At 39.2% G+C, this 15,149-nt stretch overlaps 1 protein-coding gene across 2 annotated transcripts in view; it reads right to left on the bottom strand.

Moving 5' to 3' along the window:
• FRAS1 (Fraser extracellular matrix complex subunit 1) overlaps nucleotides 1–15,149 on the bottom strand; it is a 461,113-nt gene that overhangs the window by 52,010 nt on the left and 393,954 nt on the right. For both annotated transcript variants that reach the window (XM_073017428.1, XM_073017427.1), the window contains exon 60: nucleotides 1,818–1,974. In XM_073017428.1, coding sequence (XP_072873529.1) covers nucleotides 1,818–1,974 — 157 coding nt within the window. The remainder of the gene's footprint in view (nucleotides 1–1,817; nucleotides 1,975–15,149) is intronic.

The raw sequence follows: 15,149 nt of genomic DNA, 5'->3' as shown, positions 1-15,149 counted from the left end.
TAGAGACGGGGTTTCACTGTGTTAGCCAGGATAGTCTCGATTCCTGACCTCGTGATCGGCCACCCAAAGTGCTGGGATTACAGGCGTGAGCCTCCGCACCCGGCCAGAAATCTCTACTTTTTATATTTATTTCCCTTTCTTTCCCTCTCGGAAAGTCAAATCTTTCTTACTGTAGAAGATGAGCCTCATTTGAGGTTTTATAGTTTTTAATAAGAATGCTCTTTGAAACCTAGGAGGGTCACTGCAGCACAGCATAAATCTTTTTTCTTTGAGACAGGAGTTTCCTTCTTCTTGTCCCCGCTGGAGTGCAATGGCCTGATCTTGGCTCACCGCAACTTCCGCCTCCCGGGTTTAAGCGATTCTCCTGCCTCAGCCTCCTGAGTAGCTGGGATTACAGGTGCATGCCACCACACCTGGCTAATTCTGTATTTTTTGTAGAGACAGGGTTTCTCCATGCTGGTCAGACTGGTCTTGAACTCCCGACCTCAGGTGATCCACCTGCCTTGGCCTCCCAAAGTGCTGGGATTACAAGCGTGAGCCACTGCACCCGCCCTTTTTTAAAATTATACTTTAAGTTCTGGGATAAATGTGCAGAACATGGGATGTGCAGAACATGCAGGTTTGTTACAAGCCACATGTGCCATCAACCTGTCACCTACATTAAGTATTTCTCCTAATGCTATCCCTCCCCTAGCTCCCCATCCCCCTCCCTGTGTCCATGTGTTCTCATTGTTCAGCTCCCACTTATGAGAGAGAACATGCAGCGTTTGGTTGTCTGTTCTTGTGTTAGTTGCAGCAGAGTATAAATCTTATCTCCCTGAGCCTCAATGATGGGTTTTCTGTGTACCTGGGAGAGGTTCACTTTGGGATCTGAACTTGAGTCTCCTGGAGTCAAGGACTAATTTGACTTCAACACTGGAGTTTCTTATTTTATCGAATGTCCAAGTTAGTTACTGATTTTTCACTAGGAACCCTAAGAGTCACTGAGACTCTTAGGGTAGTTAGTGATACTTAAGAGTATAGATTCTAGAATCAGACAGAATGAAGTTCACACCCAGTTTTGCTCTTTGCAGCTGTGTAACTAAGAGTGCAAATTATACTGCTTTGCTGAGGTTCAGTTTCTTTATTCAAAATATGGAAATAATAGTGCCAACCTCAAGAAATTCCTGCCACTATTAAATAAGATAATAAAATATGCTTAGCATAGTTCTTGGTATGCAGTATTCAATAAAAACAGCTACCACTATTTGTAATATTATTATCCATTCACTCATTAAAATATCTTTCTTAGTGAAACAATTATGTCCCAGTTTGAAACAGGTTTTATCTTCTTTGGTGACTGGGTCATTCTTGGCTAACACTTGACTATAGAGCTTAAAGATTTTTTTAGGTTAGTAGGCCAAATCAATTAGAGAGAAGAAAACTGAAAAATTAGACTTTTCCAGGAAGGTGGCAGTGTTTTAAATCAGTTCATTGGATTCCACTGATTCCAACTGTATTTCCAGTCCTGCTCCCGAACTGCAGTGACTTAAATGGTTTTTATTTTCTGTCTTAGCATTTCTGTCTCAGCTTTTAACACAATCATTCTGTATCTCCTAGCACTGTGATAGGGAATAATGATATTAAAAATATCTATGAATTTTTTGAACCTCTGTAGAGGGAGATCATTTGCTATCAACATTTTATATAAATATTCAGAGAATGTTATCAGTAGACATTCTTAAAGCACTTTTATTTTTCAAAACACTAATAATTAGTTAAACATCGGTTTATGTTCCCTCAACCTAAGAGTAACTAAAGATGATTTCTTCTGTTACCATCTTCATCATTGGATATGGTGATGGTGGCCATGTTATTCTTTCCAATTCTAGCTCCACTCCAGTGGTTTCCAAGAGGAAGCCCGAGGTAGACCCTGAACTGTTCCTCTGGCTCAAACATGGAGTCATCGTGGATATAGACTGTACAGTTCTTCACCTAGAACCAATGGGACAAGACAGATTAAAATTTGCACCAAGATATCAGTGACTTGCTTGGTTTTCCTAGAAAATTATTTTTCTTCTTTATTGCATCAAAAAGTCAACACAAATTCAAAAGGATCCAGTTTCATTTGTAAAACAAAATGTTCAAATTTAACAGTTCATGCTTCAGAGGGACCTACCTATATGTGTAGACTTGTATTAGAACATGCCAAGTCATTTTTAATTACTGGCGATGATGAATTGTGAAAAACAAGATCAACAAAACAACCCACTAAAAAGCATATGTAGAACATCTGTGTGCTTTCCCACATTTCTTCTGGGCTGCTTAATACATTTTCACATATTAAAATAGGTAGATTTCTGATGACGGGGGTTTAACATACTGATTAAACTTCCTGGAGAGCTGAGTAACACTTCTTTTCCTTTGTAAAAATTGAAGCCTTATAAGGAAATCAGAAAGGCTTTGTGTTAGGCTAAAGATACTTTTAAATGCTAAAGAATTTTCAAATCTGCTGCCAAATGATATCTCATCTGAAAACTGCTGAGTACAGAAAGTCTGAGACCACAATCCAAATCACTGTTTGATGGAAAAAAACCAAGTGTTTCTCAACAGAATATTCCCTACTGAGGATTGTATTTTTGAGAAAATGTAAAATATGGTCACAACATTTCAGATAACACAGCAGCCGCAATGGTAGAGTCACGTGATGCGAAGGAGGATATTTTTAGTTGGATCATTTTAAATTCACTATTCTAACATGTTGCAAAGGATATATGAGTAGAGAGAAGTTTCACTCTCACACTTCCTAAGTCACACTAAATGGTGAGAGAATATCCCCGTGAACATTTATATGTGACTTGCTAACCTGATTTTAAGTCCCTGAAGAATGTTTTTCTTTTTCGTCTACCACATCTTTTGTATAAGAATTCCTTATAGAAAGCATGAAGTTAGCAGTGACTCTTTAGATCTTAAAAAAAAAGTTAGTGAATGACAAGTTTCAAAGCATATGCTTAGCAAGCAAAATAATAATAATAATAATAAAGCTTCTAAAATGTGCTTAAGAATAATGATAGATTGTTGTGTGGGTAACACAGATTACTACACTGTATTTTCTTTTCTTATCTTTTTTTTTTTTTTTGAGAAGGAGTCTCGCTCTGTCGCCCAGGCTGGAGTGCAGTGGCCGGATCTCAGCTCACTGCAAGCTCCGCCTCCCGGGTTTACGCCATTCTCCTGCCTCAGCCTCCGGAGTAACTGGGACTACAGGCGCCCACCACCTCGCCTGACTAATTTTTTTGTATTTTTTAGTAGAGACGGGGTTTCACCATGTTAGCCAGGATGGTCTCGATCTCCTGACCTCGTGATCCGCCCGTCTCGGCCTCCCAAAGTGCTGGCATTACAGGCTTGAGCCACCGCGCCCGGCCCACTGTATTTTCTTTATAATTTTATTAAATTAAAAACTGCTTGGATAAGCAGAGGATTCTCTTTTGAACTGAAAACAAATACAGACATGTAGACTGAAATCTGAAGATGGTATCTGTAGTATATTTATGTGTTTTAAACACATTTCAACCTGTCACCAGTAAAATTCCCATAAAATATATAACTAAGACAGTCTTTTATGAGTCGTAAATGTGTAAATGTCATGAGTGCTCCAAAGAAGGAAGCTATCACTTTTATTTTTGTAGTAATGATGAACAGAGGAAGAATCTCTGATGATCTGTGATGGGTATGTTTTACGCTAAACTTCAAAAGGACTAATCATAGGGCAAAAACTGGATACATTTGATTATTTCAAAATTGAAGACTTCTGATCAACTAAGAACACCATAGTCAAAGGTAATAAATAAGTGACAGAAAAATAAAAGGTGTTATTAATACCTAAAATGTCTAAAACTGGCAAGGAATTAATATTTGGGAAATATAAGAAAGTACTACAAATCAGTGAGTAAAAGATAATACAATAAAATAAGAAACAAAGGATAAAAATAAGCTTATATGCTTATTGGAAAACCAATAAGCTAACAAGCATATAAAGGTTAGTACTTAGAGAATTACAAATTAAAATGAGATATAATGTTACACATATTAAATTAGCAAAAATTCAAAAGATAAGTAATGCTACATTTTGAAGAGAATTATAGGGTTATAACAACCCTCATGCACTTCTAGTGACATTCTGGAAAGTATTCCAACACAAGGTTTTCAAATTCAGTATATGAATGTCCTGTAGTTTATAATTTTTGCTCCTGATTATATATCCAAGAAAATTCTCATTCAAGTCTGTAAGTGGACATGTATGAGGATGTGCACTGAAGCATTATTTGTGATGACAGGTGTCAGGAAGCTGGTGAGTGTGATCACTGAGATTCCTCACTGTCTCTTGCTAAGAATGTATGGGTAAAATATAACAGACACATGCTGATAAATATTTGTCCCCTCCATATCTCCTATTGAAATTTGATCCCCAATTATTGGAAGTGGGGCCTGGTGGAAGATGTTTGGGTGATAGGGACAGTTCTCTCATGAATGGCTTGGTGCCATTCTCACAGGGTTGAATGAATTCTCTTAATTCCCATGAGATACGGTAGTTAATAAGAGTCTGACCCTTCCCTACCCTCTCTCTTTCCTCCTCTCTCGCCATGTGATGATGCCTGCTCCCCTTCCTCTTCTGCCATGAGTGGTAGCTTCCTGAAGCCCTCACCAGACGCAGATGCTGGCACCATGTTTCTTGTATAGCCTGCAGAACTGTGCGCCAAATAAACCCCTTTTCTTTATGAACTACCCAGCCTCAGGTATTCCTTTACAGCAATGCAAATGGACTAAGACATATACCATAAAATATCATGCAACAGTTAGAAGCAACCGATTACATATACACCTAAACAACATAGACAGATCTCAAAATATTGCTGAGTAGAAACAGTAAAAGATGAAAAAAGAGGACAATAGCAATTTTAGAAATTAAAACTGTATACATAAAACAATAAGCATTTCTTAAGAAGAAATACAAGTGAACAGATACATATTAAACACAATAGACTGATGAGCAGGGAAAAGAATGTGGCTGGAGAGTGGAGGTAAAATAAAATGAATAAAATTTAAAAAAAAGTAAGAGAAGGGCTTAGTATTGACCAATGAGGATATGTGCCTTGAACCAAGGGATACGATTGACTCAATCATCTGAAACTGAGATTTTAAAATGGGAAAAATGTGATTCTGATTCAATACATAGTTTTGACATACACTGAGGTTGCAGGCTTTAATTCTGGTGCAGCCATATTTGCTAGTGAGTTTTTTTTTGTTGTTGTTATTATACTTTAAGTTCTGGTATACATGTGCAGAACACGCAGGTCTGTTACATAGGTATACATGTGCCATCATGGTGGTTTGCTGCACCCATCAACCCGTCATCTAAATTAGGTATTCCTCCTAATGCTATCCCTCCCCTAATCCCCCACCACCCAGATAGGCCCTGGTGTGTGATGTTCCCCTCCCTGGGTCCATGTGTTCCCATTGTTTAACTCCCACTTATGAGTCAGAATATTCAGTGTTTGGTTTTCTGTTCCTGTGTTAGTTCGCTGAGAATGATGGTTTCCAGCTTCATCCGTGTCCCTGGAAAGGGCATGAACTCATCTTTTTCTTTGTTATAGCTGCATAGCACTCCATGGTGTATGTGTGGCACAGTTTCTTTATCCAGTCTATCATTGATGGGCATTTGGGTTGGTTCACAGTCTTTGCTATTGTGAACAGTGCTGCAATAAACATACGTGTGCATGTGTCTTTATAGTAGAAAGATTTATAACTCTTTGGATATATACCCAATAATGGGATTGCTGGGCCAAATTGTATTTCTGGTTCTAGATCCTTGAGGAATTACCACCCTGTCTTCCACAATGGTTGAACTAATTTACACTCCCACCAACAACATAAAAGCATTCCTGTTTCTCCACATCCTCTTCAGAATCTGTTGTTTCCTGACTTTTTAATGATCACTATTCTAACTGGCAAGAGATGGTATCTCATTGTGGTTTTGATTTGCATTTCTCTAATGACCAGTGATGATGAGCTTTTTTTTTCATTTGTTGGCCATATAAATGTCTTCTTTTGAGATGTGTCTGTTCATATCCTTTGTCTACTTTTTGATGGAGTTGTTTTTTCCTTGTAAATTTGTTTAAGTTTCTTGTAGATTCTGGATATTAGCTCTTTGTCAGATGGATAGTTTGCAAAAATTTTCTCCCATTCTGTAGGTTTCCTGTTCACTCTGATGATAGTTTCCTTTGCCGTGTAGAAGCTCTTTAGTTCAATTAGATCCCATTTGTCAATTTTGGCTTTTGTTGCCATTGCTTTTGGTATTTCAGTCATGAAGTCCTTGTCCATGCCTATGTCCTGAATGGTATTGCCTAGGTTTTCTTCTAGGGTTTTTATGCTTTTAGGTCTTACATTTAAGTATTCAATCCATCTTGAGTTAATTTTTGTATAAGGTGTAAGGAAGGGGTCCAGTTCAGTTTTATGCATATGGCTAGCCAGTTTTCCCAACACTATTAAGTAGGGAATCCTTTCCCCATTGCTTGTTGTCATCAGGTTTGTCAAAGATCAGATGGTTGTAGATGTGTGGCATTATTTCTGAAACCTCTGTTCTGTTCCATTGGTCTATATCTCTGTTTTGGTACCAGCACCATGCTGTTTTGGTTACTGTACACTTGTAGTATAGTTTGAAGTCAGTCAGTGTGATGCTTCCAGCTTTGCTCTTTTAGCTTAGGATTGTCTTGGCTATTCGGGCTCTTTTATGGTTCCATATGAAATCTAAAGTAGTTTTTTCTAACTTTGTGAAGAATGTCAATGGTAGCTTGATGGGGATAGCAAGGAATCTATAAATTACTTTGTGCAGTATGGCTATTTTCATGATATTGATTCTTCCTATCCATGAGCATGGAATATTTTTCCATTTGTTTGTGTCCTCTCTTATTTCCTTGAGCAGTGGTTTGTAGATCTCCTTGAAGAGGTCCTTCATGTCCCTTGTAAGATGTATTCCTAGGTATTTTATTCTCTTTGTAGCAATTGTGAATGGGAGTTCACTCATGATTTGGCTCTCTGTTTGTCTGTTATTGGTGTATAGGAATGTTTGTGATTTTTGCACATTGATTTTGTATCCTGAGATTTTACTGAAGTTGTTTATCAGCTTAAGGAGATTTTGTGCTGAGACAATAGGGTTTTCTAAATATACAATCATGTCATCTGCAAAAAGAGACAATTTGACTTCCTCTCTTCCTATTTGAATACTGTTTATTTCTTTATCTTGCCTGATTGCCTTAGCCAGAACATTTAATACTATGTTGAATAGTAGTGGTGAGAGAGTGCAACCTTGTCTTGTGCAGATTTTCAAAGGGAATGCTTCCAGCTTTTGCCCATTCAATATGATACTGGCTGTGGGTTTGTCACAAATAGCTCTTATTATTTTGAGATATGTTCCATCAATACCTAGTTTATTGAGAGTTTTTATCCTGAAGGTGTTGAATTTTGTCAAAGGCCTTTTCTGCATCTATTGAGATAATCATGTGAGTTTTGTCATTAGTTCTGTTTATGTGATGGATTATGTTTATTGATTTGCGTACATCAAACCAGCGTTGCATCCCAGGGATGGAGCTAACTTGATCATGGTGGGTAAGCTTTTTGATGTGCTGCTGGTTTCAGTTTGCCAGTATTTTATTGAGGATTTTTGCATTGACGTTCATCAGGGATGTTGGCCTGAAATTTTTTTTGCTGTGTTTCTGCCACATTTAGGTATTAGGATGATGCTGGCCTCATAAAATGAGTTAGGAAGGAATCCCTCTTTTTCTATTGTTTGGAATAGTTTCAGAAGTAATGGTACCAGTTCCTCTGTGTACCTCTAGTAGAATTCAGCTGTGAATCCGTCTGGTCCTGGGCTTTTTTTGGTTGGTAGTCTATTAATTACTGCCTCAATTTCAGAACTTGTTACTGGTCTCTTCAGGGATTCAACTTCTTCCTGGTTTAATCTTGAGAGGGTGTATGTGTCTAGGCATTTATCCATTTCTTCTAGATTTCCTAGTTTATTTGCATAGACGTGTTTATAGTATTCTCTGATGGTAGTTTGTATTTCTGTGGGATCAGTGGTAATATCCCCTTTATCAATTTTTACTGTGTCTATTTGATTATTCTCTCTTTTCTTCTTTATTACTCTGGCTAATGGTCTATTTTGTTAATCTTTTTTAAAAAAACTAGCTCCTGGATTCATTTTTTTTTTTGAAGGATTTTTTATGTCTCTATCTCCTTCAGTTCTGTTCTGATCTTAGTTATTTCTTGTCTTCTGCTAGCTTTTGAATTTGTTTGCTCTTGCTTCTTGAGTTCTTTTTAATTGTGATGTTAGGGTGTTGATTTTAGATCTTTTCCACTTTCTCCTGTGGGCATTTAGTGCTATAAATTTCCCTCTGAACATGGCTTTAGCTCTGTTCCAGTAATTCTGTTATGTTGTATTTGTTCTCATTGGTTTCAAAGAACTTATTTATTTCTGCCTTAATTTCGTTATTTACCCAGTAGTCATTCAGGAGCAGGTTGTTCAGTTTCCATGCAGTTGTGTGGTTTTTTAGTGAGTTTCTTAATCTTGAGTTCCAGTTTGATTTCACTGTGGTCTGACAGACTGTTATGATTTCTGTTCTTTTGCATTTGCTGAGGAGTGTTTTACTTCCAATTATGTGGTCAACTTTAGACTAAGTGCAATGTGGTGCTGAGAAGAATGTATATTCTGTTGATTTGGGGTGGAAAGTTCTGTAGATGTCTATTAGGTCTGCTTCGTCCTGCTTCATCCAGAGCTGAGTTCAAGTCCCGAATACCGAATATCCTTGTTAATTTTCTGTCTCGTTGATCTAACATTGACAGTGGGGTGTTAAAGTCTCCCACTATTATTGTGTTGGCATTTACATCTCTTTGTAGGTCTCTAAGAACTTGCTTTATGAATCTGGGTGATCCTGTATTGGGTGCATATATATTTAGGAAAGTTAGATCTTGTTGTTGCATTGATCCCTTTATCATTACATAATGTCCTTCTTTGTCTTTTTTTATCTTTGCTGGTTTAAAGTCTGCTTTATCAGAGAGTAGGATTGCAGCCCCTGCTTTTTTTTGCTTTCCATTGGCTTTAGTAGTGAGTTTCTAGGTGCATATGCATGAGATTTCAGGCACATTGTCAAGAGAATACTCTGCTGACTTGAATTTGCTCAACATCTGCCTATTTGGTCCTATACTGGGATGTATGTTTCCCTGGGACAGGGGTCCAGGTAGAGGGCTATCTCTTGCTCTCAAAGTAACATTAGTGGAGTATATTCATCTCTAATATAGTTTGAGATTAAGAGGTGGTAATAAGAGCAGAACTCATTTGATTCTGCTAAGTTCCAAATATGTCACACATCGGCTAAACTTCTCAGCTCAACTAATGATATGTATATTTGATTGTAAGTGGGAGCCAAAGAAGGAATATATGGCATCATTAAAAATATTATCAATTATGGATGACCCTTGAATGACACAGGTTTGAATTGTGTTGGTGCACTTACATATGGATTTTTTTCCATCTCTCTACTCCTGAGACAGACCCTCTTCTCCCTCCTTCTCTTCAGCTTATTCAATATGAAGACAATGAGAATGAAGACAATGAGGATGAAGACCTTTATGGTGATCCACTGTTCCACTAATTGAATGGTAAATATATTTTCTCTTCCTAATATTCTCTCCTTAATAACATTTTTGTCTAGTTTATTTTGTTGTGAGAATGTAGTATATGATACATATGACACATAAAAATGTGATAATCAACTATTTATTTATTGGTAGGGCTTTCAGTCAACAGTAGGTTATTAGTAGTTAAGTTTTGGGGGGCGGAGCAAGATGGCCGAATAGGAACAGCTCCAGTCTCCAACTCCCAGCGCGAGCGACACAGAAGACCGGTGATTTCTGCATTTTCAACTGAGGTACTGGGTTCATCTCACTGGGGAGTGCCAGACGATCGGTGCTGGTCAGCTGCTGCAGCCCGACCAGCGAGAGCTGAAGCAGGGCGAGGCATTGCCTCACCTGGAAAGCGCAAGGGGGAAGGGAATCCCTTTTCCTAGCCAGGGGAACTGAGACACACAACACCTGGAAAATTGGGTAACTCCCGCCCCAATACTGCGCTTTAAGCAAACTGGCACACCAGGAGATCATATCCCACACCTGGCCGGGAGTGTCCCACACCCACGGAGCCTCCCTCATTGCTAGCACAGCAGTCTGTGATCTACCGGCAAGGCAGCAGCGAGGCTGGGGGAGGGGCGCCCGCCATTGCTGAGGCTTAAGTAGGTAAACAAAGCTGCTGGGAAGCTCAAACTGGGTGGAGCTCACAGCAGCTCAAGGAAACCTGCCTGTCTCTGTAGACTCCACCTCTGGGGACAGGGCACAGTAAACAATAACAAACGCAGCAGCTCTGCAGACGCAAACGACTCTGTCTGACAGCTTTGAAGAGAGCAGTGGATCTCCCAACACGGAGGTTGAGATCTGAGAAGGGACAGACTCCCTGCTCAAGTGGGTCCCTGACCCCTGAGTAGCCTAACTGGGAGACATCCCCCACTAGGGGCAGTCTGACACCCCACACCTCACAGGGTGGAGTACACCCCTGAGAGGAAGCTTCCAAAGCAAGAATCAGACAGGTACACTCACTGTTCAGAAATATACTATCTTCTGCAGCCTCTGCTGCTGATACCCAGGCAAACAGGGTCTGGAGTGGACCTCAAGCAATCTCCTACAGCTACAACCTACAGCTGAGGATCCTGACTGTTAGAAGGAAAGCTATCAAACAGGAAGGACACCTACACCAAAACCCCATCAGTACATCACCATCATCAAAGACCAGAGGCAGATAAAACCACAAAGATGGGGAAAAAGCAGGGCAGAAAAGCTGGAAATTCAAAAAATAAGAGCGCATTTCCCCCGGCAAAGGAGCGCAGCTCATCGCCAGCAACGGATCAAAGCTGGACGGAGAATGACTTCGACGAGATGAGAGAAGAAGGCTTCAGTCCATCAAATTTCTCAGAGCTAAAGGAGGAATTACGTACCCAGCGCAAAGAAACTAAAAATCTTGAAAAAAAAGTGGAAGAATTGATGGCTAGAGTAATTAATGCAGAGAAGCTCATAAACGAAATGAAAGAGACGAAAACCATGGCACGAGAAATACGTGACAAATGCACAAGCTTCAGTAACCGACTCGATCAACTGGAAGAAAGAATGTCAGCGATTGAGGATCAAATGAATGAAATGAAGCGAGAAGAGAAACCAAAAGAAAAAAGAAGAAAAAGAAATGAACAAAGCCTGCAAGAAGTATGGGATTATGTAAAAAGACCAAATCTACGTCTGATTGGGGTGCCTGAAAGTGAGGGGGAAAATGGAACCAAGTTGGAAAACACTCTTCAGGATATCATCCAGGAGAACTTCCCCAACCTAGTAGGGCAGGCCAACATTCAAATCCAGGAAATACAGAGAACGCCACAAAGATACTCCTCGAGAAGAGCAACTCCAAGACACATAATTGCCAGATTCACCAAAGTTGAAATGAAGGAAAAAATCTTAAGGGCAGCCAGAGAGAAAGGTCGGGTTACCCACAAAGGGAAGCCCATCAGACTAACAGCAGATCTCTCGGCAGAAACTCTTCAAGCCAGAAGAGAGTGGGGGCCAATATTCAACATTCTTAAAGAAAAGAATTTTAAACCCAGAATTTTATATCCAGCCAAACTAAGTTTCATAAGTGAAGGAGAAATAAAATCCTTTACAGATAAGCAAATGCTTAGAGATTTTGTCACCACTAGGCCTGCCTTACAAGAGACCCTGAAGGAAGCACTAAACATGGAAAGGAACAACCGGTACCAGCCATTGCAAAAACATGCCAAAATGTAAAGACCATCAAGGCTAGGAAGAAACTGCATCAACTAACGAGCAAAATAACCAGTTAATATCATAATGGCAGGATCAAGTTCACACATAACAATCTTAACCTTAAATGTAAATGGACTAAATGCTCCAATTAAAAGACACAGACTGGCAAACTGGATAAAGAGTCAAGACCCATCAGTCTGCTGTATTCAGGAGACCCATCTCACACGCAGAGACATACATAGGCTCAAAATAAAGGGATGGAGGAAGATTTACCAAGCAAATGGAGAACAAAAAAAAGCGGGGGTTGCAATACTAGTCTCTGATAAAACAGACTTTAAACCATCAAAGATCAAAAGAGACAAAGAAGGCCATTACATAATGGTAAAGGGATCAATTCAACAGGAAGAGCTAACTATCCTAAATATATATGCACCCAATACAGGAGCACCCAGATTCATAAAGCAAGTCCTTAGAGACTTACAAAGAGACTTAGACTCCCATACAATAATAATGGGAGACTTCAACACTCCACTGTCAACATTAGACAGATCAACGAGACAGAAAGTTAACAAGGATATCCAGGAATTGAACTCATCTCTGCAGCAAGCAGACCTAATAGACATCTATAGAACTCTCCACCCCAAATCAACAGAATATACATTCTTCTCAGCACCACATCGTACTTACTCCAAAATTGACCACGTAATTGGAAGTAAAGCACTCCTCAGCAAATGTACAAGAACAGAAATTATAACAAACTGTCTCTCAGACCACAGTGCAATCAAATTAGAACTCAGTACTGAGAAACTCAATCAAAACCGCTCAACTACATGGAAACTGAACAACCTGCTCCTGAATGACTACTGGGTACATAACGAAATGAAGGCAGAAATAAAGATGTTCTTTGAAACCAATGAGAACAAAGATACAACATACCAGAATCTCTGGGACACATTTAAAGCAGTGTGTAGAGGGAAATTTATAGCACTAAATGCCCACAAGAGAAAGCAGGAAAGATCTAAATTTGACACTCTAACATCGCAATTAAAAGAACTAGAGAAGCAAGAGCAAACACAGTCGAAAGCTAGCAGAAGGCAAGAAATAACTAAGATCAGAGCAGAACTGAAGGAGATAGAGACACAAAAAACCCTCCAAAAAATCAATGAATCCAGGAGTTGGTTTTTTGAAAAGATCAACAAAATTGACAGACCACTAGCAAGACTAATAAAGAAGAAAAGAGAGAAGAATCAAATCGACGCAATTAAAAATGATAAAGGGGATATCACCACCGACCCCACAGAAATACAAACTACCATCAGAGAATACTATAAACACCTCTATGCAAATAAACTGGAAAATCTAGAAGAAATGGATAATTTCCTGGACACTTACACTCTTCCAAGACTAAACCAGGAAGAAGTTGAATCCCTGAATAGACCAATAGTAGGCTCTGAAATTGAGGCAATAATTAATAGCCTACCAACCAAAAAAAGTCCAGGACCAGATGGATTCACAGCTGAATTCTACCAGAGGTACAAGGAGGAGCTGGTACCATTCCTTCTGAAACTATTCCAATCAATAGAAAAAGAGGGAATCCTCCCTAACTCATTTTATGAGGCCAACATCATCCTGATACCAAAGCCTGGCAGAGACACAACAAAAAAAGAGAATTTTAGACCAATATCCCTGATGAACATCGATGCAAAAATCCTCAATAAAATACTGGCAAACCGGATTCAGCAGCACATCAAAAAGCTTATCCACCATGATCAAGTGGGCTTCATCCCTGGGATGCAAGGCTGGTTCAACATTCGCAAATCAATAAACATAATCCAGCATATAAACAGAACCAAAGACAAGAACCACATCATTATCTCAATAGATGCAGAAAAGGCTTTTGACAAAATTCAACAGCCCTTCATGCTAAAAACGCTCAATAAATTCGGTATTGATGGAACGTACCTCAAAATCATAAGAGCTATTTATGACAAACCCACAGCCAATATCATACTGAATGGGCAAAAACTGGAAAAATTCCCTTTGAAAACTGGCACAAGACAGGGATGCCCTCTCTCACCACTCCTATTCAACATAGTGTTGGAAGTTCTGGCTAGGGCAATCAGGCAAGAGAAAGAAATCAAGGGGATTCAGTTAGGAAAAGAAGAAGTCAAATTGTCCCTGTTTGCAGACGACATGATTGTATATTTAGAAAACCCCATTGTCTCAGCCCAAAATCTCCTTAAGCTGATCAGCAACTTCAGCAAAGTCTCAGGATACAAAATTAATGTGCAAAAATCACAAGCATTCTTATACACCAGTGACAGTCAAACAGAGAGCCAAATCAGGAATGAACTTCCATTCACAATTGCTTCAAAGAGAATAAAATACCTAGGAATCCAACTTACAAGGGATGTAAAGGACCTCTTCAAGGAGAACTACAAACCACTGCTCAGTGAAATCAAAGAGGACACAAACAAATGGAAGAACATACCATGCTCATGGATAGGAAGAATCAATATCGTGAAAATGGCCATACTGCCCAAGGTAATTTATAGATTCAATGCCATCCCCATCAAGCTACCAATGAGCTTCTTCACAGAATTGGAAAAAACTGCTTTAAAGTTCATATGGAACCAAAAAAGAGCCCGCATCTCCAAGACAATCCTAAGTCAAAAGAACAAAGCTGGAGGCATCACGCTACCTGACTTCAAACTATACTACAAGGCTACAGTAACCAAAACAGCATGGTACTGGTACCAAAACAGAGATATAGACCAATGGAACAGAACAGAGTCCTCAGAAATAATACCACACATCTACAGCCATCTGATCTTTGACAAACCTGAGAGAAACAAGAAATGGGGAAAGGATTCCCTATTTAATAAATGGTGCTGGGAAAATTGGCTAGCCATAAGTAGAAAGCTGAAACTGGATCCTTTCCTTACTCCTTATACGAAAATTAATTCAAGATGGATTAGAGACTTAAATGTTAGACCTAATACCATAAAAATCCTAGAGGAAAACCTAGGTAGTACCATTCAGGACATAGGCATGGGCAAAGACTTCATGTCTAAAACACCAAAAGCAACGGCAGCAAAAGCCAAAATTGACAAATGGGATCTCATTAAACTAAAGAGCTTCTGCACAGCAAAAGAAACTACCATCAGAGTGAACAGGCAACCTACAGAATGGGAGAAAATTTTTGCAATCTACTCATCTGACAAAGGGCTAATATCCAGAACCTACAAAGAACTCAAACAAAT

This window comes from Chlorocebus sabaeus, chromosome 7, assembly GCF_047675955.1.
Source record: "Chlorocebus sabaeus isolate Y175 chromosome 7, mChlSab1.0.hap1, whole genome shotgun sequence".
Taxonomy (NCBI): domain Eukaryota; kingdom Metazoa; phylum Chordata; class Mammalia; order Primates; family Cercopithecidae; genus Chlorocebus; species Chlorocebus sabaeus.
The sequence above is the reverse complement of the archived record's forward strand: the minus strand, read 5'-3'. Positions and strand labels throughout refer to the sequence as shown.